At 47.4% G+C, this 22400-nt stretch overlaps 1 protein-coding gene across 2 annotated transcripts in view; it reads right to left on the reverse strand.

Annotated features, from left to right (window-relative positions):
- The window catches only part of INTS1 (integrator complex subunit 1), a 28712-nt gene extending 6350 nt beyond the window's left edge, over positions 1-22362 (reverse strand). The window contains exons 1-37 of one of the 2 annotated variants that reach the window (XM_074596819.1): positions 22236-22362; positions 21845-22135; positions 21068-21264; positions 20690-20827; positions 19828-19987; positions 19335-19440; positions 18866-19052; positions 18582-18727; positions 18180-18321; positions 17642-17818; positions 17280-17388; positions 16818-16938; positions 16086-16163; positions 15400-15557; positions 14102-14198; positions 13651-13742; positions 13262-13322; positions 12681-12878; positions 12292-12421; positions 11925-12104; positions 11684-11833; positions 10923-11102; positions 10654-10758; positions 9553-9720; positions 9151-9262; positions 8536-8694; positions 7226-7372; positions 6749-6847; positions 6242-6366; positions 5282-5536; positions 4439-4598; positions 3702-3842; positions 3135-3315; positions 2928-3051; positions 2268-2386; positions 1109-1196; positions 240-466 (exon numbers count right to left, since the gene is read on the reverse strand). In XM_074596819.1, coding sequence (XP_074452920.1) covers positions 240-466; positions 1109-1196; positions 2268-2386; positions 2928-3051; positions 3135-3315; positions 3702-3842; positions 4439-4598; positions 5282-5536; positions 6242-6366; positions 6749-6847; positions 7226-7372; positions 8536-8694; positions 9151-9262; positions 9553-9720; positions 10654-10758; positions 10923-11102; positions 11684-11833; positions 11925-12104; positions 12292-12421; positions 12681-12878; positions 13262-13322; positions 13651-13742; positions 14102-14198; positions 15400-15557; positions 16086-16163; positions 16818-16938; positions 17280-17388; positions 17642-17818; positions 18180-18321; positions 18582-18727; positions 18866-19052; positions 19335-19440; positions 19828-19987; positions 20690-20827; positions 21068-21264; positions 21845-22135; positions 22236-22293 — 5366 coding nt within the window. In that variant the 5' untranslated portion in view covers positions 22294-22362. Of the gene's footprint in view, positions 1-239; positions 467-1108; positions 1197-2267; positions 2387-2927; positions 3052-3134; positions 3316-3701; positions 3843-4438; positions 4599-5281; positions 5537-6241; positions 6367-6748; positions 6848-7225; positions 7373-8535; positions 8698-9150; positions 9263-9552; positions 9721-10653; positions 10759-10922; positions 11103-11683; positions 11834-11924; positions 12105-12291; positions 12422-12680; positions 12879-13261; positions 13323-13650; positions 13743-14101; positions 14199-15399; positions 15558-16085; positions 16164-16817; positions 16939-17279; positions 17389-17641; positions 17819-18179; positions 18322-18581; positions 18728-18865; positions 19053-19334; positions 19441-19827; positions 19988-20689; positions 20828-21067; positions 21265-21844; positions 22136-22235 lie in introns of both variants that reach the window. The other variant, XM_074596818.1, reaches the window with a different exon arrangement.
- Positions 22363-22400: the final 38 nt, after the last annotated feature.

Raw genomic sequence — 22400 nt, forward strand, 5'->3', positions numbered from 1 at the left:
TGATTCAAGGGATGAGTAGGCAAGAAATCCCATGTTAGAAACTAATTAAAAATAACCACTGACGTAAAAAAACCCAACCACAAACCAACAAGAAACATGGCAAGCATTTTGTCCTGAAGTCCTAAAAGCAAAAGGGCCTTGAATTGTAACTTTAAAAATCACCTTCCTGGTCCAAGTACCACTTAAAATGACAAGTAACTACAATTAGAGTAGGCAGCGCTCCCCATCTGCAACCCCACCTGCTTCCCCACTGCTGGATGCAGCTGGTCAGATACTCCGTTACTTTTTTGATGCTCTCAAGGTCCCCATGAGAACAACTGAGCAACAAAGGCAGTCGAGACTGGATGAGCGTGCAGGAAGCCTCTTCTGTGTTCTGGTATCTGGTTTCTGCTTCAGCCAGGATGAGCTCCACCATGCTGATCAATTCTGATGCCTTTAGGTGGAGCACAAACTCCTCACGGCGCTTCTGTAATGCAAGAGATCACCCAAAATGAATCTTAACTGAATCCCTAGATACTTAGTTCCTTCTAGTCACACCTTCCCCAACTGGAATGAAACCACCTCTTAGAACTCTTAAGAGCTGCCACGTATGTAGAGCTCTGAAAGCATGCACCACAGCCCCAAATGAAACCTCCTCACCCCTCATCTACTTCTGAACTCATTAACTTCCATCTCAGCATGCGTGATGGGTCAGAAACCTTATATACTTCAGTCGCCAAACCAAAGAAATTCCTCTGTGGACAAGAGATGCAACCCTCTTTTCTTGGTAAAATGGGAATTAACCCACATGGGGTTTTAGCTTGCTCACCACTGGAGCCTTGTGCGTAGATCTTTAACGGATATTGTGGCAACTGCTGCAGGAGCTGCAGAGGAAATGCCAAGTGGGCAAACTTATGTGTGTTCATATCAGCTTTTTGGACTCAAAATTGCCACTGTAATATGTAACACAGCAGAGCAGCTCAGTAATCAGCTGAGGTACAGGCAGCAAGCTTGGCATGCTGCACCTGCATCACTCCAGCCACCTCTTGGGCTGTGGAAAAAAAAATCAGGCATTGTGAAAGCCTCTTGCTCCATCCAGAGAGGAATCTTGGAAGAACTGAACCGCTACCTGAGGTGTTCTTTGGTCCCTTCCCTGCCAGATCCGAGGAATGTGAATACAGGCCCATAAGAAATCCAAGGATGCCGTTGGGTCAAACCTGCAAGAAGACAAAAGAAGACAGATCTGCAATTAGAGTCAACACAGCCCCCAGGCAGCACACGAACACATGGTAGCGTCTCTAAACGTCGTGAGTACTGTGAAGAAAGAAACATCTGCAAATGTAAAAATAGGATCCATTAAGTCCCAAGAAGGGGCTTGGTTCTGTTCCCAGATTATGACTAAATATTTGTTGCAATAAGCACAGCACAGGGTACGGAGCTGAACAAATGGCATTCAGCAAGAACATGGTGGCTCCATGGAGTCCTGCACCACAAGGCCAGAAGTCGGTCATCAACACAAACAATCGGTACAATCAGACCAGTGACCTTACTGTCCCAGAGTCCAGAACATCCTATCTTGGCTGTTATCTTGGATTGCAGAAATTAATGAAGTTGCTAGTGAGCAGGAGATAAATAATAAAATAATAAGCAAACTGAAATACTGCTAGCTTTAGAAATATTGCTAGTTTAGTAATGTCCTGAATTACTACTGTTAGGTGTTAGCATTGCCTGGTCCACGAGCGTGACAAGTTTAAGCAAGACACTACTACAGCAGCACTTCAGTATTTGAGAGCAAGGTACAGAAGCTGAGAGCTAGGGCTGCTCCAGAGACCAGGACTGGGAGCCTGATGCCAGGAAGGGGGTTAGAAGACGACTGATAATGCAGTTTAGTACAACCAAAAGATCCAGCAGAGCCAGCCCAGGTACAGAGCCTGCCGTCGTCAGTTTGCTATCCAAGCCATCTTTCAAACCCCATGTTCATAAAGACTATCAACAAGGGCAATGCTAGATGGATTACCCAGCGATTCGCACTTCCTGTTTAGAACACAGCCAAATCTTTATGTGCTGCTTCCATCAAACAGCAGGTAATATTTATATCAAGGTACACAAATCAGCATGACTGAAATCAGCATCCCTCTCACAGAGCCTGTTTTTGGCTGAGTTACATCTCCTGGCAGACGCACTGTGGAACGTGGCAGCTCTTGTTCTCAGCTTCTGTTTGTTCTCTCTCAGACACAACGAGTCGCCCAACTCAAAACTCCTTGCTAGGCCCAAAAAACAAGACTCACCTTTGCTCCCGGTTTCTGCAAAGCAGAAGCCTGATGCACTGGTGCAGCGTGGTCCAGCTGGACTGGTGGGTGAGAAGAGCCAAGAGATACGGGCGGAAGGAGGGCACCTGGGACCCTGCCTGAAAGGACCAAACAAGGAAGAGATGTAATAAACAGATCCTTGCTGCGAGGTGGATGTAGGAAAAACTGTGTATTACAGAAGGATGACGATCCAGGCAGACAGACAGCACAGAAGACAACATGCGGATTTAGGATTTGAATTGCAGTACTTTCTAACAGAACATGGCATCAGCCGTGAAATTCAGTTTTAGTCTTAGCTTTGGCATAGCACTTCTGGGCAAGCTGTTTATCTGCCTGCAAAAACACCAATGAAAACACAGCTGGCTGGGCTGCTACGGGACTGTGTTGTGTCTGTAATGCACTTTGAAGTTCTGAAAAGAAGCAGCTGAGGAAATATAAGGATAACATGAAACATAAGCCTTGCCCTGAGAAGGATGCACCGGAATCCCCCCCGCACCCAGTCAGCCTGTACTGCTTTGGAACTGGTATTAGCAACACGTGTCAAAACATAAAACTACCCCTTGCCCTGTTTCCAGGTGCAGGTCAGTACCCCAGAAAGGTAGTTTCAGCACAGTAGTCCTTCTACCCCACAAGTCTTACTTTGCTCCAGGAGAAGAGTAGCTTCTGCTGCAGATCAGGGCAGCTGCTGATCACCTCTGGGTCCAGCATCTCCAGCCAGTCGTTAAGAAGGCCAGAGGAGGGCCCTAGCCAAGGAGCTTCCGTACTGAGGAGAAAAGAAAGCCAGTATCAGTGGTGCTGTCACGAACCCAGACCTACCAGTGAAATCCCATCATTGCCTAGGCTCACCTGCAACTGTCCAGCTCCTTCTTCACTGGTGTTTCTTCTTTGTCCTGGAGCAACAAAGAGCTCACCACAGCAATTGGTTTCATGGCAGGAAACCTGCCAGCCGCCTCAACAGTAGCCGAGAAGAGGACAGTCAGGAGTTCCTCCAAGTATGGAGAGTGAGTTTCAATCAGACCTTGAAGGACTAAGCAGAGGGAGAACGATGTCACTGGTTAACTTCAGGATGTGGTGAAAGCTATGGAACCTTATAACAGTATCATGAAGGCAATCAGTCCAGCATTCCCAAGAGCCATTTTTATGTGGGATAGTAGGCTTCTGTTTCTTGTTTGGTTAGTGGAAACCATCAGTTTGCCGACAGACTTAATGCCAGCCCCAGATCCCAGTTTATAAACCCACATACCAGTGCAGGGGAAGGAGGTGATACAAGATAGCAACAAGTTTAGATCAGTTCACATTTTCTGATCCAGGCAGAAGGCAGCGTCCCACAGCCTGCACAGTAGGCTCTCCCTTGCTGGGCTGGAAGTTCAACCTGCTGCTGCAACAGGAAGGAGAGCAGAAGGACAACCATACCTTTGCTGATGAGCTCTGGCTCCACATTACACTTCTCTCCTGATTTCAGGGTTGCAATGATGGCACGTACCGTGGAGCTGATCAAGTCAGGGTCACGACGGAAAGTCAGAGCTTCAGTGAGGTGCAAGAAGCCACCTCGAACTGCAAAGAAATCACAGCATTGGCATCCCGGGGCCAAGCCAGCCCCCTTTTATAGATGCCGCATGTGGCTCCAGCACACAAATACTCATACGTACAAACACACTACACTCTACTGCCATTTTACTAACACTAAAACCCTTGACAGCTCCTCTGCATGTTACAGGAACATGTGGCTAAGAGAAAACTCTATAACCACAAACCCATTCCCATGCCTAAGCTCCTCCTGGTTATAGATGCCTCCTCCCAACAGATGGCAGATGATAAACAACTCTACAAGTCATGATGTGACCTTGTTCTAGAGGCGTTCTTGGATGCTCATCTGTCAGGACTACAGCTAGCACAGAATTCCTGGCCTAAACCAGGATTTTTTCCCTGAAAGATCTGCCGTGCTTGGTGAGATGCTTTCAGGTGTCTATTGCAAACCCTCAGAGCTAAATCACTTGTCTGCATCCTCATGGAGTTTATATAGCACAGTACAAAACTTCTCTTTGCTACTCCTAAGCATACCTCCAAAAGGCAGCCCACCCTACTTTCTGCTCTGGGTGCGGTTTTGTTTTCATGCCTTTCTTGTCCCACAAGCTGCAAAATGCCAGTACCGTCACTGATCCTGTGCCTCGAGGAGTACTGCACAGCAAAGGCCTTCAGCTGAGCACGCAGAGGACCATCTTCCACTGCAGGGTTCTCCAACCACTGCAGCATCTGCATGAGGACTTTGAAGAAGAGCGAGGAGAAAGCAGTGTCTTGTGGCATGCAGCGCTGTGGAGTGAAGCAGAAGACACTTGCTTATACAGACTGCAACACAACAAAGATCGCAGGAGAGATACAGATAGGGCACAGACACCGCCAAGAATACACAGAGCACACCTACTCTGTTGGACCATAGCTCACTCAAATCAAGGCAGCAGCTTCTAGTGTACAAAAACAAGGCAGAAGACTCACACACAATACCTCTCCCAGCATAACTATGGGCAACTTTGCACCTCCTTTCGTTGTGCTGAAAGGAACGAGATGTTTCATTGAATAATGCACAGCCTGCTCTAAAGATTTCTTTAAGGAATTACAGACTTCAGCTCTCAAGCTGTCTGCAAATGCCCTGGCTTGCAAGACATGTCCATGCTATAAAACACCACAGACTAGAGATCCCAAAACCAACAGAGACCCAGAGCCACAAATCCACAGTGCTGCACAGTCCCCAGACTAGGCAGGATACACTCAACCCTGCAGGTAAGGCCCAGTTCCCAGCAGTGCTAGGCTAATGTAGCCAGCCTGCATCCAGATGCCTACGGCCAGGCAACTTGAGTCCCTCTGCATCATGCTCCCCAAGCTGTATTTCCAGAATTACCCAGACAGAAGGTCTACACACAACACTGCAGATTTTCTGTTTCCTCCCCACCCCTCTTTGTTAAATGCTACAAAAATTCTCGTCCTACACTGCTCACCTGATACTGGTACAACTGGCGCATCAGCGGGCAGGAGATGAAGTGGTTGCGATGCATTGCCATCACCAACGCACCGCTGTGCGGCGAGTTCATCAGTGCAGCTACTGCCTGAAGAAGTCGTGCCGTGATCCCAGTCACCTGTGTGTTCCCTTGGCGGATGCGAGCCAGTTCCTGCCCCAGGGCCTGCTGTAACGCCAGGGCGAGCGGGCGCAGGTTTGAATTCTGCCACCGCGGGTCTGGATTTAGTGGGAAAAGCTGGTAGGATACAGAAGGGAATAAGTTTATGAGAGCAAATGAAAGGACTTGCTATACTGTAAATATCCTGAGGCAGAGGACTGATTTAACTTGTACAATTATACTGACTGTGGGCTAACTGGAACCCTCTGATACAGCTCTCTCAATATTTTAGTGCCTGGTACGGGAACAGCCGCAGCATCTATGCAACCCCAACATGACTATCAACACTGACACTGTGGGAGAATCACCATACTACACAAATACAGGCAACCAGCTTGGCCAATTAATTCCCTGTAGGCTCCTTCTGGAGTCAACGGAGAGAAGGAAGCTCTACAAGCAGACAAGCCAGAGTACAAATGCTGTTTGCACACAGCTTTGCTGCCAAGGCCCTGTGAGCATTTCACAAATCCTCCATCCACTGCTGAGAGGAAAGGCACTATACACAGAACAAACAAGGTGCAGAGACAGTAACATCCTAGTAGGCACTGACAGTATTAGGCGTGATCAAAAGCCACATCGTGTTCAAACTACAAGAAAAAAAAATCCTTCTAGTATCAATTCTACCAGGCTGTAATTGCCCAGCCTCATTGCATGCAGGGCTGTCATACTTACTGCCAACAAACCCTGCAGGAGGAAGGGGTCAGAAGATACAGGTATATGGGAAATGGATTTTTAAAAGCTGCTGCAAGGAAGTAGCTGATCAGCTAGAGGTTATACCAGTACCTGCAAAAAGATGCCTGCTAGATCATCATCTGGGCCCAGTACCCGGACCTGGCTTAAGGCACGGATCCGGCTCTGGCCTTGTGAGTTCTCAGGACTAGATTTTGACCTTGCAGTTTCAGCGCTGTCTGCAAGAGGAATAAAAGAAAAGAAAGAAAAATGTTGTTATGGTAGCTAGCATCTGGAGCCCTAACACTGGATCACCTTCAACATTACAGTCTCTAACTGCCAAGGAATTCATTCGCTTTTCTCTGGAGGCCAAGCAAGAGCTACTTTTCTGTATCGCTCAGAACAACTCATTGTAGTCAACTCCAAAAATATTGGAATTTCTCCTTTTGCCAGAAGCAAAAAAAACTCTAGCAAGGATGGGCGTCTAACTGTAGCTTGCTGATATATTGCAACGCAATCCCTTTTGAAGACAGCTTCTCACATCCCTCTCAACAGCAACAGAGGAAGGAAGTTTGGAAGATGACTTCGATATTCGGAAGTCTAGGCTATCGCGGGCAGTACCTCGGCGGGCTGGTAAGGAGGCAGTGAGCAGGGAGTGGAAAGTCTGGCCTCCTGTTGCTCCTCTCTCATGTTGAACTTCCACAAGATGAGCCATGTAGTCTGAAAAAGGACAAGATATGAACAAATTATCACCTCATCCTCCTTAGTAAAGCAGGACAGAATTGGTTGCTGTTTGTACAGCTCCCACAGTGAAAGGAATTTGCTGTTCCCATGGACTTCGTAAACACGATGCTTTTAAGCCTTGGTTTTTTACAAGTTAGCCTCCAAATTACTTTTTAGACTCTGTACAATCCAATCCAGAAAACCCTTTTCTACTTTAGGAAATACAGCCAAGGGCCATCCAGACAAGCTCTAGGGAAGTATCTACAGTGATAACAGGCTGCCAAAGCAGAGTGCACACAGAGTTTTTTGATTTGACTCGTGAAAACTGTTCAAGAACAAGTAAAATGCCTAGTCAGCCTCATATGAAGCTCTTACTCTTGTCCATGATGTTCTGCTCCAGCGTCTGCGGGTCATGAGATACTGCCTGATCCAGGTACTGCAGAAGTTTGCTCATGCTGGAGACTGGGATTCCAAAGGACTGAACAAAGAGAAGCAGCTGCTGCGGCTCCAGGTCCTGCAGGGCTGGAATACATAACACTGAGTCCTCAGACCTCTGCTCGCAGAGGGTCATCTTTATTACCTGATCTTTGTGCTGTTGGCTGGACCAACAGCGACACTTTAATGCAGAGAGCCTAAAGCCAACAGTCTGACAGCTGCCTACTATGTTTTCTTTGCTGTGCAAATCATTGCCTTCTTATTGCATCTTCCAGTTAATTCACTCACTGGTTAATTTGATCTTCTGTTTAATTTGATCAAAACCTCAGGAACCCAATCATTCGTATTAAAAAATAACTTCCACCCTATCTGTTGATGGCTGCAGGCAGGAATTATTGAATAATTCAATCACTGGCTATAGAGAGCTGTCATTTAATTAGTAAGGAAGGAATGAAAGCTCTGAATACCAAGAAGAAAGAGAGCACCGATGAGCTGCGCAAGGACAAAAATAACTATACGTATAGCCTACATCCTTCAGGCACGGCTCTCCACATTGCAAGCCCACCATGCCCTATGGATCCAGTGCTGTGCCTGCTGTCTGGTGACTGCACAGCTTAGTTCAGTCTGAATTGTAACAAAGATGGGACTCCAATTCAGAATTCCCCATTTCCTTTAAAATCCACAGAAAGCACAATATCCATACAGACTTGTTCCCCTACTTCAAAAGTAATAGTGACTGCATATAAAAGCCAGCAAGATTCAGCACTTGGATCAGAGTGGGAGGAAGTGCCTTCCAAATGTTCTACCAAAGGCACTGACCACCTCTTCAGTCTCAGCTTTCACCGAGTTCTGCTCTTGAAGCTGTGGGGATTAACCTGTGGGGCCAGATGTTTGGAGAGGTTGTATCCGTTCTCAAACCCTTGTTACATGAACTACACATCACGGCTGAGCAGGGAATCACCCTGGGACATCCCATAACATTCCCTGCCCGGAACTAGCTCATATTCTGTACGTCTGTTTGACAGCCCTTATCTATTGTATGTTTAGATTGCGACTGTCACAAAAATCCAGAGACACAATGCTTTCTAAATCCAAGCTCCCTGCCCAGCTGTGGGGTCTGCAGTGACCAATAGCCCCACCCAAAGGCAGACAAGCAGGATGGCTGGGAACACAGAGGATTTGAGCGGGGAAAGCCGCTCCCTTTCCCTTCAAGAGGGTCTGAAACACCAACAAACATCCCACAGGCTCACCTGCATCCACAAGACGCGGGACCTCAGAGCGGATCATACGCAGCTTTAGCCAGTCAGGGAGCAGCAGAGCCTCCTCTGAGGTGTCAACCAGAAAAGCAGTAGGAAGGGGCTTTTTCTCCGGGAACCATATATCCAGTAAGGTGTAAAAATCACCATCCCCTGCTTAAGAGTGAATACAAAATTATCTCCTATGTTCATAAGCACCTAGAACACCTTACCCTTCTCTACACAAACCAATACACCAAAACACTTTATTGTTTAAAAGGTTAGAGACAACTTGGGAATAAACACTACCAAGTGGAAGCGTGAACTACATATCTGAGTACCCAGTTCTCACACTACAAAGTCTCTGAATCCTTCTTGTTTAGCAGGGAGGGACACACCATCATTCTAATATTTCCTGCTGTCTGCAGAAAGAAAAAATAAGCCTGCAAATCCTTCACTCTGTGCAGCAATATTCTGACAGATCTTACAGCTACAAACAAATATTGCAAGGGACAAGCCTGTGAGTAGAAAGATTAACACCAGCCTGACCTGTCAGGAGATGGCATATATAGGAAAGGCTCTCTGTATTGCCCATGACCCCTTGAATAAATCTGAGCACACTTCACCAACCTTGAGGTGGCCCCAGTGTCAGGAGAATAACCATGGCATGAACCACAAGGATGTGCATAGTGGCTGTTTCCCCACTAGTCCAGCGAAGGAACACCTGATCCTGGGACTCTGACTGGAAAAAGGCAGAAAAACCCAAGGATGAACAATGTCGGGAAGAGAAAGGAGAATGAGATCTGTGAGATGCAGATGAAAGAAGAACACAAGAATGGACAAATTTGGTCAGACCAAAGTTCAACCTAGCCCAGTATCTCCAACAGTGGCCACAAAAGATACTCAAGGAAAAGTTAAAAAATTCTTGAACCAGACGTGGTTTCTACATACTCAGTAACCCACAATGGGCTTCTCTTTTGTTAACTTGTCCTGTTTCTTCTACTTGCTTAAGAAAGGCAGGCAGGCACTCACCCAGCTGTACACCTCCTCGCCCTCCTTACTCTGGCGCATGCGTTTGATGTAGCGAGAAAAGATGGAGAGAAGAGCAACAAGCACTGCATCCGACTCAGCACAGTACGAGAGCTTGGAGAAGAGGTGAGACATGATGGTAGAGCGTTCCACAATGAGTCGGGCTACATCCTGCAAGGGGAAAAAAGTCTTTATTGAACAACATAGCCAGGTCCTCCTGCTTCATTGCATCACATTCTCCAGTTTCCATCATCCCCACTCCGGAGATGAACATGTAGAGTCAAGAGTAAAACCATGAGTTTTCATGACAGGGAATACGCCAGTGCTTTGCACGCAACGTGTGCTACCTTACTGTGTCCACACTTGTAGCACATCTGCGTTCTGATGCATCCCATTACAAAGTGAGCGCTTACCTAGTAAAAATCTGCACCTCTTTGAGTAAACAGATCTACTGACTCTTATCATTTCACGTTCTCCACGTATCTAAGCAGATCTATGCAGGCAGAAAAAACACAGGAGCCTCTAGATCCCTGCATCAATCTCTAAAAGACTGTTATGAAGGATGCAGTTCAATGGACTTAAAAGCAATGAGAAAAAAAGCACCCAGAGATAGAACAATGAAAAAAACACCATTGTATAAAAGCCAAACATAAAATAAAAAAAAAATAAAAATCAGCAAGCCTTTAAAAAAACGTAGCAATCCAATTTTGGTTATAGGAGAGTGCATATCCGACCAGTAAGGTTCCTGACTTCCCATTCTCTTCCCAGATACATGTGACCACACATTTAGCACCAGCTTACTTGCAAAACACTACCAGGTGGTGGGATTTCCTTCAAATCACTATCTAATTTTCCATTGCCCATACCATCTGAGATGGGCTGTTGGACTGGAGGTTATTGCTCTGGTATCATTTCATGATACGAAACCAAAGACACAGGATGCCGTGCAACACGTCCGCAGAAACACAAACGGGCAGTTATCAGATTCATGTGCTCACAAGAACCTCATCATGCTAGTACAGCAAATCACATTCCTGCCACTGTCCTGAGACGTGCCAGGTCTTCCCCGCGCAATCCCTCTGCCCCAGCAACCTGGCCTCTCACCAGAGCAAGGTCATTGTGCTGTCCCTGCTCCTCCACTGGGGCGTGCTGGGAGAGGTACACCAGGTAAGCACTGATGGTCTGGGGATCTGTCTCCATGTGGATGGCCTAGAACAAGAATTCCTCTCATTAGAAATCAGGATTTAATGAAGACAAGCACCAGCATAAGAAAAATTCTTCTGCAAGCATATAGACGTGTTGATAATTGCACCCACACGCAGTTTGCTCAGATTTGAGTAGGTCACTTATCCCTTCCAGCTACTAACACCAACCTGTTGCAAGGCAAGAGCTGTTGTTGCTCTAACGCTGTCAAAGAGTGGCAGCCTTGGGAGGTCTCTCAGCAGCCACTGATATCCCTGCAGCAGTTCAGAATCGCCAGAGTCCTCTTCCATGGGGTGATCTTTCTCCTCTCCATCACGCAGTCCCCCTTCTGACAACACCAAGGACAGGCCCTGCAGAAGTCACACAGACACAGCTGTCACATTTGAAGCCTCAGCTGGACCACTAGTTTCATAGTAGTGAATATCATAAAAACAAGCTTCAAACATCACGGAACGATCCAAATGCAGCACACAACAGGTTTCATATCTCATAGAATGCATTTTCTTGACAGCTACCCTACGTGAAGTTTCAGTCTTCTGTAAGCATAATCTTTTTGAGGTCTCTGCAATTCCACTTGCCTTGACTGTGCTCTAGAGCACCAGGCACTCACTCATTTACATTCCCCACAGACAACGGCCGCTGCCAATTACTCCATGTAGCACATGATCTGCTGAGTCTACACCTGAACTTCACAGGAAACAGCAAAATCCAGTTCTGTCTTAAGAAAAGTACTACTTGGCTGTTGAACAAAGAAGGCTTCTGAGCAGCAGGGAGCAGAAGTGCATTTGATGGGGTTTGGAGATTGAGACAAGTTACTGAAGAAGGATGACACGAAATAATTTCACTGCGCTGGCTCTGAACTCGGGAGAATCCAGAGCTCTGCCCCCAGGTTCTGACAAACCCTAAACAAGAAGATTTTCATTTTGCTCACCTTCATTGCCAAGACCCGTGAGGCCACCTGGGAGGAACTCAGGCGTCGTAGGAAATAGTCAAGCACCTCACAAGTTGTCTGTTCATCTGCTTTGGGACCCAACAGCAAGTCTTGCAACCGTCCAAGCAACTGCCTTTGTTTCTGTTGTCTCTGTGGAGCAAGAACTTGGCCTTTTCAATGACATCAAATCTGGGATGCACAGAAAGTAGGTAACAGAACCAATCCCCAGGACACTACTCACCTGGCGTTTCTTGGCACGCTGCTCCTTACTCTCACCCTCCTCCTCTTCTTCACCTGAGGTCGACTCATCAGCAGCATCATGAAGCAGGAACTCACAAAGGCACTGCACAGGTAGGACGTCCAAGGAGCCCTCGCTAGACTGAACCAGATCTGCCAGCCATGGCATTGACTGCGATGAGGCCTAGAAAGCAGGAGAATGACAACGCAAGATGAGCAGAACATAGATGCAGCACACTGATCGTTTAATTCCTGAGCAGTAAACCCCCTTCCCCTACATCTCACTTAGCTTCCTTTTGCCCCTCACTCTGCTCAAGTTTCAGAGATGAGGGATCAGATCCTGACACAGCCAAGCCATCGAGGGAGCCCACCTGTCTTTGAATGATGTTGAGAAGAAAGTCAGGATGACGACTGCGACACAGGAGGTGGCCCAAGCGAAGCGACTGGTTCAGGCTTTTCACCTGCTCCAGGACATGTGGCGGAGGTCTGCGCGGGGGGCCCCTGCCAGAGAAACAAGAAGTTATCCACAGGCAGACACACTTTCGCTCTGGTGTTGATGAGGATCCATCAGTTCAGTAGTGCATGAGGGCCACAGGGAGGTGGCAACCAAATGACAAGGACCAAATGTGACACGTATCCCACGGGCTACCCAGTCTCAGGGCTCTTCTTGCCCACTTCAACCACCCTATGAGCAGTAGGGTGTCCTGACTAGCATTAACTGGGATTTCATTATGGCAGCAGACCGCAGGCGGCTACTTACTGAGGGTCCAGACTTGTCAGCTGGGACAGCAAGAGGCTGCTGCTCTCTGTAATGGTTTGTTTTGTGGATGCGGCAGCCAGATGACCCTCAAATGCAAGAATCTCCTGTTTTTCTCTTTGGGAGATCTGAAGTTCACGATTGATCATCTCTGTGCGTGTCTCCTCATCCGTCAAGGTACATTGAGGATAGGAATAATTACTGTTAAAATAAGTTAAAAAAGAAAATGGTTATGTCGGCCTATTCAAAACTCATGAACTACAGACAGAAAGTCCCCAGGACCTGAGCTCCACTAGGCAACATAAAAAAAACAAAGCAGCTTCTCATCAGAGCCAAGGAGACTGAGACCTTTTCAGCAAGGCATGTCAGTGTCATCCCTCCCTTTTCCTCAGCTTTATTCCCTTACTTGTAATATTTCTGTTGGGGGAAGGCACCTTTCCCACCCAAACCGCAGTGCTGCTGCCAGCCAGCTTACTTTACACCAGTCCCACTGGAAAGGAAGGAACCAGTTGGCACAAACTTCACTCAGAAATGTGTGGTTTTGGTGGCCTATTTGATTTATGTAGGGATTTAAGCATACTAACTTGGTCATGACCATTTCCATGAGCATCTTTAGAGAAGGGTACTCCTCCCATGCAGTCAGACCTGCAGCAGAGAAGGACAATCAGGGATACAGGAAAAAAAGTGAGGGTCTTTACATACGTTCTAACACACTCTAGATTGGGGAGACACACAACAAACTCATTTGGAACAGCTCACGACACTTAGAACACAAACAACGTGATTCCAGCCACATGCTGGTCCAGACACCCCCATGGTGTATTTTTGCACACATGGGAAATATACAGTTAATAACTGCAGTTATCTCATCAACCCTGCACATGCCTTGAACACAGAAAACCAGGCTTCAGCAGACAGCACCCTGACCAACTCTCACAGCAGAATTAATATCCCAAGATATGTCCACACTCACCAATGTTTTCGGGATTGAACGCAGCAACTACAAGCAGGAGAGGCCAGGCTTTCCAGTAGAGGGTAGAAATAGCTAGATTTGGAGGCTGGTACCTACAAAAGCCATCACCAGATGTAAGTGGTTGGTTTTGTTTACTTAAGGCCATCTCAAGGCTGCTTTTCTCCTTAATCATGCACTGTTTAGATTCAGCCACACCAGTTCAGCAGGGTTCAGCTGAAAATTTCTAGAGCAGAAAGGTCAGAGTGCTTGCAGGGCGAAGTCCATTCCATGACCAAAGCCTTAACTGCCCTAGATAAATTCCCACCCGAATGTGACATTGAAAAGGTTTCCTCATGATTTTGTTATTACAAATTGTAATAAGGAAAAGCATCTTAAAATCTGTGAGCTAGCACTGTTCGTCACAAGGTGAAAATGAACTAGATCACAAGATTGTCTATGTGATAAGCCTTACCCTGGGGGTAGCTGGATATTCTCTGGATGGTGATAAGTGCACAGATTCAAGACCGCATCGATCAGCTGGATTCTTTCTACCCTCAGGACCTCGACATCTGGAGAAGGAGAAGAAAAGACTAAGCAAGTTATTGACCTGTCTACCTGGCCAAAAGTCCTTCAAGAAAAGCATCACGGCATAACAAAAATTTTACTTCAAGCAACTATGTTATTGTGGGTTTGTTCTCATGATATTACAAGAACAAAAAACAACACCACTTAAAAAGTAGCAACACTTAAAAAAGCTACAAGTCAATATATAAGGATATCGAGCTTTTCAGCTGCAATTTGGTTTAAATTCTTAAGGGCATTTTTTGTTCCCCAAATGCATCCAATATGATACCTGTATCTTTTTCAGAACTCCGATACAATCCTTCAGGTAAGCAGTGAATTTGCTCAGAACTTCTGGGGCTCAGAGGAACTAAAAATGCATTTTAACTTTGTTGCAAGTTTTCAGACTTGCTCTAACTTAACTCTGAGTCTTCCAGTATTTGAAATGGCGCAGCATTTAAAATGCCATACTGAGAGGCTGGACACATTTTCACAAGATATTCAACAGCGAAGTCTAGCTCACTCCACTTGCACTAATCAGACCTGGACTAGACTTCGCTATTAACAAGTCAGCACTAAGAGCAGGTAAGATGCTTTAGAATCAAACTCCGACAACCCCCTCAACTCTGACACAAACACAGATAGCTCAACTGAATGGACACGCTCTCCAAGGATGCAGGAATTCGGACAAATGCTGAGTGAATTCATAAAAGGGCTAAGAGTTAAGTCTGCTTTTGTAACTGCTATTCTGTAACAGTGCTTGAATAATGAAATTGGGAGGAGCACACAATACATAGGTTAATTACTTTAACTTCCAACCCTTTCATTTTTGCATGGCCTAAAAATTTCTATTCATCTTACAGTATGTATAAAGGACTAAATTGAATTTAAAAATGCTAACTCAAAACTTTGCATGGTTATCCGCAGTCCTTCGTCCTCAACACAACCAGTAATTTCCCAAACACTCCCTGATACAAAATTAGTAACAGGGAGAAAGAGCAGGAGAAAATAAGAAGCTTCCCTAGTGAGAAAGCAACACAATATGTATCTGGCTTTGAGCCAAATGCTTAGCCATCACAACTAAAACGTGCTTTAACTGATGCAAAGGCTTTTTGGTACGTGGTAGGAGGCACCTCAGCCCTGGGTGGCAACAGGAGGACACGCAGACAGAAGTAACCACTTGCTGGCTGGAGCTTTGTGCAGTCTTACCATCCGCTTGCACAGCTGCGGCCCGCTTCACCAAGTGGTCAGCAAGCTCCATGGCATCCGCAGGGCCAAGAGGAAGGTCCCGCGACAAACCGATCACAAGGATCCGCATCAGTGTGTCTTCAAGGATGGGCACCTCGGAGCAGAGGCGAAGGAAGAAGCTGCATGAGACATGAGACATAAATCACACTTCTTTCGACAGCAGCGTAAGGGCTCCTGAAACTCTCCACAGACCCTAGAGCTCATCTGAGCAGAAGATAAATCACAGCTCGGTTTACAACTCCTTCCCTGGTCTCCATCTCCAAATGCAACTATCTGACATAAATTGTTTCATGGAATATTGCTCACGTTGCCTTGTACCTCTACACTTCAGCCTGCTGGAGTCTGAGCTCCCTAAGGTTACCCCAGTATAAACCATACAGTGCAGGGCTGCCCTTCTTACAATTAGAGAATCAAGACACAGAACACCTTGGCACAGGGAACGAGAATGAAGGAGGAAGAGGAACAGATGGAGAATGGAGCAACATCCCTCAATTTTAAGGCAACGTAACAGATGAAGAAAATCCAAGCACAGTTCAAAGCCTTTCCAACACAGAGCTGTATGAGGAACACCAGAAAACACCAGTTCCTTTGCCACCAGCTACAGCAGCTCTCGCCTGTACCCAGCTCTGCGTGGGGCACACACTCACTTGCGGTCACTCTCAGGGGGCCAGTTGTCCCATTTGTAGTAGGTTTCTGGCTGTTCTGTGAAGAGCACCTTGTGGAGGCTGTAGAAACGAAAAGGACAGTAAACACCATCTGCGTGAGGCTCAAGAACATGTTCAACAGTTCAGTCTCCCCAAACTCCTGCCAATGCTTCCCATCCTACACATGAAGGAGCCCCCCTAGATAAGCTACTCTAGAGAAAGTAACAACTCAAATCACAACAGGGAGGACTATACAGTATGGGCATTGGGTGTTTACACTTCCAGTGAATGCTGTTACAGTGAATCGATTAATTCTGGCTTGACCTGCTTCAGTAATGCCTTGAGCCAGATCCCACGATAAAACCGTAAGCAGACAGTACTATCTATGCAGCCCCCAACTGTACAGCCTGAAAAACTATGTCAGACAAAAGAACAACAGGGGTCCACAGGGATCGTGCTTGGTCAGGTAACTGGAAATTCCCTACTGGGTGGACCCAAATAATACAAATCAGAAATATTTTCCATTATCATGTATTTCTGGTAAGAGGATGCCTCTCCAGGAATTCCTGAGAGGGAGACAGTCCCAGCCTGAACCCTACTAAAACACTGTTTCTCTTCCCTGTCTGATAAGTCGAGAGAAAAAGCCCTGGCATATGCAGGGTTTTCATAGTATGTCATACGCTGTTGGGAAAGTGACTGGTTACACACAGCAGATTATCAAGCTGACTCTCTTACCAGTGCACATAATCCTTCGGAGCCAGCTTGCTGATAGATGGAACGACCGTGTGAAGCCACCAGACAGCATCTCGTTGGATAGCAGCAATTTGGTTCTGGAAAGAGCGTAGCACTTCCAGGTCTGTAAAACAGTAAGGTTACAAACTGCGCACATATCAGAGCCCCATCAGGAGCCAAGCAGGAGATGGTAGATGTTTCAAGAGCAGATAGTAACCAAGGCTCCAAAGCATCAACAGTAAACTGTCGAGAGGTATACTGGACAACCTTAAGCATCCCAGCACTGACAGCACAAATGCCACATCTGCCAACTCTGTCAGCCTCAGGACGATAGCAAGTACCCCCATGCCTCTGTTCAGAATGGAGGCTTACACCCCTTCCTAACTCTTGCTGCAACCCCACCACTGCCAGAAGATATCTACCAAGCCACTCATCTTCAGAGGGAACCTAGGTTGTTCTGCTTACTCTTTTTCTCTCCTTTGTCCCAAGCAATTCCAGCCTCCTTCACCTGGGCTGTGATACCAAGCATCATGGAGACAGCGAGCAGATCAGTTATGTGGATGACAAACCGCTCCTTAAAAAAAAAAATATAATCCAGGTGACTTCAATCAGTAAAACCCAAAGCTGCCTTCTAGAAAAGTGTTTCATCATCAAAAATGACAATCATGGATGTTTGGAAACGGGATGTGGGAGTATTGCTATAAAATGCTATACACAAATACTGACTCACTCAGATAACAAAGAGCAAAAGAAAGAACGGCCAGAAAAATAGATATAGAAAAGCCCGGTACACCATCCAGCAGCACAAGGGTCAAAGAAAGTGGTACCTTGAATTCCATTTCTGCATACTGGGCCTCCTTCCGTTCCTGCATAAGACCCAGACAGAAGGCCTGGAAGTTGATCTCATGTTTTGTCTGTTTTATGATCTCTCGCAGCAGAGCCCGTGAAGCCCGCAGGTAATCATCCTTAGTAGTCAAAAGATCCTGGAACACCATTGCTAGGTACTGAGAGAGAAAACATACAGAAAGAGAAAACTTTCAGTGCATTGTAATGTATCTGCACCCACAAAACGAAAACACACAAGGAAACAATGCTGGTGCTATGCATGCCCCTCAGACCCCCGGGGAGCTATAATAACATTTCTCTCATGAAACTTCATTACCACAACGTTGATCACTCAGAATGTGGGAGTTAGAAAATAACCGTGCACATTTATTCCCAACAAGTGCAATACTATAATTTCAAAACAGTATCATACAGATAACACAGTTGCCTGTGGAAACATTTCATCTGAGCCTCAAGTCAAATAAATCTCTCAGGCAGAGGTCTGGGATCACCGTCAGTCACACAAGACACTACACCTACCTTCGGAGCTTGCTCTGAGCTATGCTGAAGCACAGTATACAGGATCTGCATGTTGTTGGGATTTCTTGCATTTGATAGCTCATTGAAAATCACAAACTTAATCGTGGTGCCCAGGTTATCCCTGTGTGCATTCAGCAGCTCTCTGCAAGGAAAGACGAGAGGTTTCATTGCAGCTAGAGCTACTGTTTTGATTTCTCTTTGAAGTATTTAACACACAGAGTGAAGACGATGGAGCAGCACTTACGTCCGTCAATATCAATGCATTCATTGCCAGGCCAATCAAATTCATTTAATGTTACACAGAACACCCCACAGTATTTAAAACCACTGTGCAGAGACACCAAGGCCCTGGGCACATCTTCCAGGGAGCTTTCTCTTCCCATCACAGACTCGGTCACTCACCTGACACACAGCATGTAGTGGTTGAGAAGGACTTTTGGCTTGAGACGAATTTTGATCAGGTTGGAGATAACTTCCATGTCCTCTGAGCTGTGGGTGTTGCAGTTCATACAGACTGACATCAGCAAGTCCTGAGCTGGCTTGGTCAACTGCGGAGGAAGAACAGAAAGGCTACAGCCACCTGCCACCACAGATCAGAAACATAACTGGCAAACAGTATGCAGCCCTCCTGGCTGGATTCCAGACCAGGTCCAGAAAAGTTGTGCTTCAACAGCTTCTATCCTTACCTTTGGATTCTGCAGCCACATCTCCAGCCTCTGCACAGCCATCTGCCGCACCTCTTTGTAGCCACACGTTGCCGTCAGCAGTCGAAGGAGGTTTCTGGACACATTGTCCATTGGCTGGCGCCGGTTGAGTTGGTCCCGCAGCATGTCTAGGACATATTCCTCTACACTCTCTACAAGGTCGTCATACCTGGGCCACACAAACTGCATTTTACTCACTTGAACACAAGCCAGCTTGGTCACACTTTGCTGTGTTCAGAGATCAGCATCCTTTCTTGTTCATGGTATGCATTACAAACAAACAAAATCTACTCTTTTCTTCTGGAACCACTTGTATCTGGTGCTCAACATCCTCTAGCAAGTGCCCCAGGATTGCTAGTACAGAGAGGGAGCTCCCTGCTGCAGCACTGCAAGAGTGGGTGAGCACAGACAGATCTGCCACACGGCTGTGTCAGGAGAAGAGGAACTGTACCTGGGCATGAGCTGGCCCTCCTGCTCTGGGCTCATTTTCTCCTCTGCAATCAGGAGCTCACTCTGGCTGTCTTCCTCCTCTGTCATAGAAGGGTGTGGGCTGCTCCCTAAGAGAGACCAGCACACAACATGCTTCGTGAGACAACTCTTCTTTCTAGAGATCACTCACTCACGCTCTTATGTGCTCAGCTTCCTTCAAGACCCCCTTCAGCAGCACTGAAGGATGCCAGAACTAGTTGCTTCCTCACACTGTATCAGATACAGGCACATTTTCCAAGCCTTTTTGACTGCCTGCCCTCAAACATCCCCTAGAAACGAAAGAGCCCCAAAGGGAGAAAAAGCAATGCCTGGAGCTCAAAATATGGCCTATGTGACTCCATCCAGCAACAAACTATTCTCACCAGTCTTATTGACTGGAGCTCTTATTACTGGAGCTCACCAGGCTCCATCCTTTCCCCTACCCCTTTGTTCCCACTTCCCAAACACCGTCTTACCAGCGCTAAGGTCCCCTCCGCTACGTCCAACTTCCCCATGCAAGAGCATGCTCTTAGGAGGCATCTTTGTGTTAAAAGCTGTTTGGATGTTATCCACAAATGTCTTGCAGTGAGGGCTGTCCACCCAGATGCGCTCCCCAAGGGAGTCCTCGATGTAAACCTGCACAAGGGAACATAAAACATGCTAAAGCTTTTTTTTGTAACAGTTGATCAGAGGACCGTTTGCGAGCTTCCCAAGTTTGTATTTGTTTTCAACATACAGCTGTGAAGTAGGAAAGTAGCATAACAGCTGCATGGGTGAAAAACAGACCAGACGACTGCAGGCAGGTCACATAAGAGCAAAAAACCAAACTATTACCTCCCAAGCTCTACTGAGCACCGACCCTCTCAATCAGCAAAGCTGATTAAGATTTACCAAAGGTTTTACAACTTCCACCACCAAAATATAGAAGCTTGTCTTTTAAAAACTTAGCCTTTTTAAATCAACGGGTTGTGTTAACCCCTATAGACAAACTCTGGGACACTTATATCAGCACAGATTGTCAAAGGCATCTTAGAAAAGATCAGAGATAAGGCAAATGAAACCACAACATTTCAACAACCAGTGAAGATTATCCTTTAAAAAAACCCCAAGAACTCTGGTTTTGTCCCTTGTCAATACAGCACAGGCCCAGTCTCCAACTTCTGCCTCCTCCAGCCACATTCCCCACGCTGGGCAACAGGCCACCAGATACCCCCTTCCCTTCCAGCAGGAATACATCCTCTGCTTCTATCCCACCCCCAGCACATGCAGCCTTCCCAACCCTGGCTGGTTTTCTCCAGTCTCCCCACATTCTGGCAGAAGCCCTCTTGGTTCAGCAACCTTGACAAAGATCTCTGGCCAGTTCTCATCCTCTTCGTAAGCTGCCATGAGAAGGTTGCAGGCCAAGACAGACACGAGGCTATTCCCTTTGGCTTTGAAATTGATGGAGGCATCTCTTCGGAGCAGGCTGCACAGTGCCTGCAATATCATCCACAAAAAATATATTAAAAAAAATAATAAACAAGCCATCTTGCAAGAAAGCATACAGAAAAGCTTTAGAAAAAGACGTACAAACTGCAGCAGCTTGCCACAAAGCTATAGTATTTACAAAGACATGCAGATTACGCTCTGGCTTGAGAGGAACTGCAATTAGGCTCACAAGCTGGCAGCAACGCTACATCAGTAAGCCCAAGAGTCCCGATGTGGCACAGCCCTCACCTCGATAACACCTTCAGTGGCAAATATGTTTGGTTTGATTTTTGCCAGGTACATGAGGCTCAGGTAGAGCGTGGTATCAGGTTTGGCTCTGTTCATCTTCAGCTGCTTCGCGGCTCCACACAGCACCCCCTCGATACGGTCGTCGTTGCCTTCTGCCTCTGCTGCCTCAATCTCATCCAGCAGCACCGTGGGGACCACTGCAACCATCAGCACACGGGCATCAGGATTTACCCTCACACAAAATAACCTGCCCCGGGACACTGGCAGGGCCAGTCACCAGGAAAGCAAAGCGTGGACCAGCTCACCTTTACCCTCTACAATGGTTTTTCCCTCCCCAATTGCTATTAAAACTTCTGTTTCACACCGGACAACACCCCTTGATTATTTTTCAGTTGGCCCGCGCTAGAATACTCCTCTGCAAATGTATCAAACACCAGAAAACAGAATGATACCTCAAAAAACAAGCAACGTCCGGATACAGAGTCTACTAAAGAAATAGGTGAGTAAAATACCACAATTGGGACTCAAAGATTTCCTCAGGGAGTCTTTCAGCTGCTGCCATTAAGCAGCTATCAGACAGGATAAACACAACCGAATGCCAACAGGAGAGGAGAGACACAACCGTGACTTCAGCCCTACATCCAGCAAGGAAACCCGTAAAGACTGCACATAAACCTTGGGTTGTGGGCTTAGAGAAAGGCCCCCGGGGCTGAGGCTCTTGGGAAGGTAAACTGAAATTTGCACCCTCGCTCGAATGGAAGCACCGCGAGGCCTCACCTTCGATGGGGATGACAGACGGCTCCTTGATGGAGGGTGAAATGGCTCGCTTCTCCGCCACGGCCGCCTCCGCCAGCCGTCCCAGGGCGCTGAGGGGAGGCGTGGAGGAGAGCTTGGGGCGCTTGGCCAGGCCGGGCAGCCCCGCCGGGCCCGCCAAGGCGGCGGCCGCCTCCCGCTTGCGTTCGGAGGGCAGCCCGGGGGGCGCCGGCTTCAGCAGGGTGACGGCGGCTTTGCCCTCGCCGCTCTGCCCCTTGGAGCCCAGCGCGATGAAGTCTCCCGGCGGCGGGTGCGCTGCGAGGGGACAAGGGGACAGCCGTGACAGCACCGACCCGCGGCCACCGGAGACCCCCCGGACCCCACCCCGGCCCGGCCGAAGCCCGCCAGGACTCACCGGAGGGTTTGGGCACGGCGCTGGGCCGCCGCACGGCCGCCGCCTTCGGACGGTTCATGGTGCCAGCGACCGCGGGCCTCCGCGACCGCCGCCGATCTGCCGCCGCCACCCGGAAGCGGAAGTGCTCCGCCGCGACCCCCCCTCCCCGCCGCTCCCACCGCGCCG

The sequence above is a fragment of the Larus michahellis genome, chromosome 8 (genome assembly GCF_964199755.1).
Source record: "Larus michahellis chromosome 8, bLarMic1.1, whole genome shotgun sequence".
Taxonomy (NCBI): domain Eukaryota; kingdom Metazoa; phylum Chordata; class Aves; order Charadriiformes; family Laridae; genus Larus; species Larus michahellis.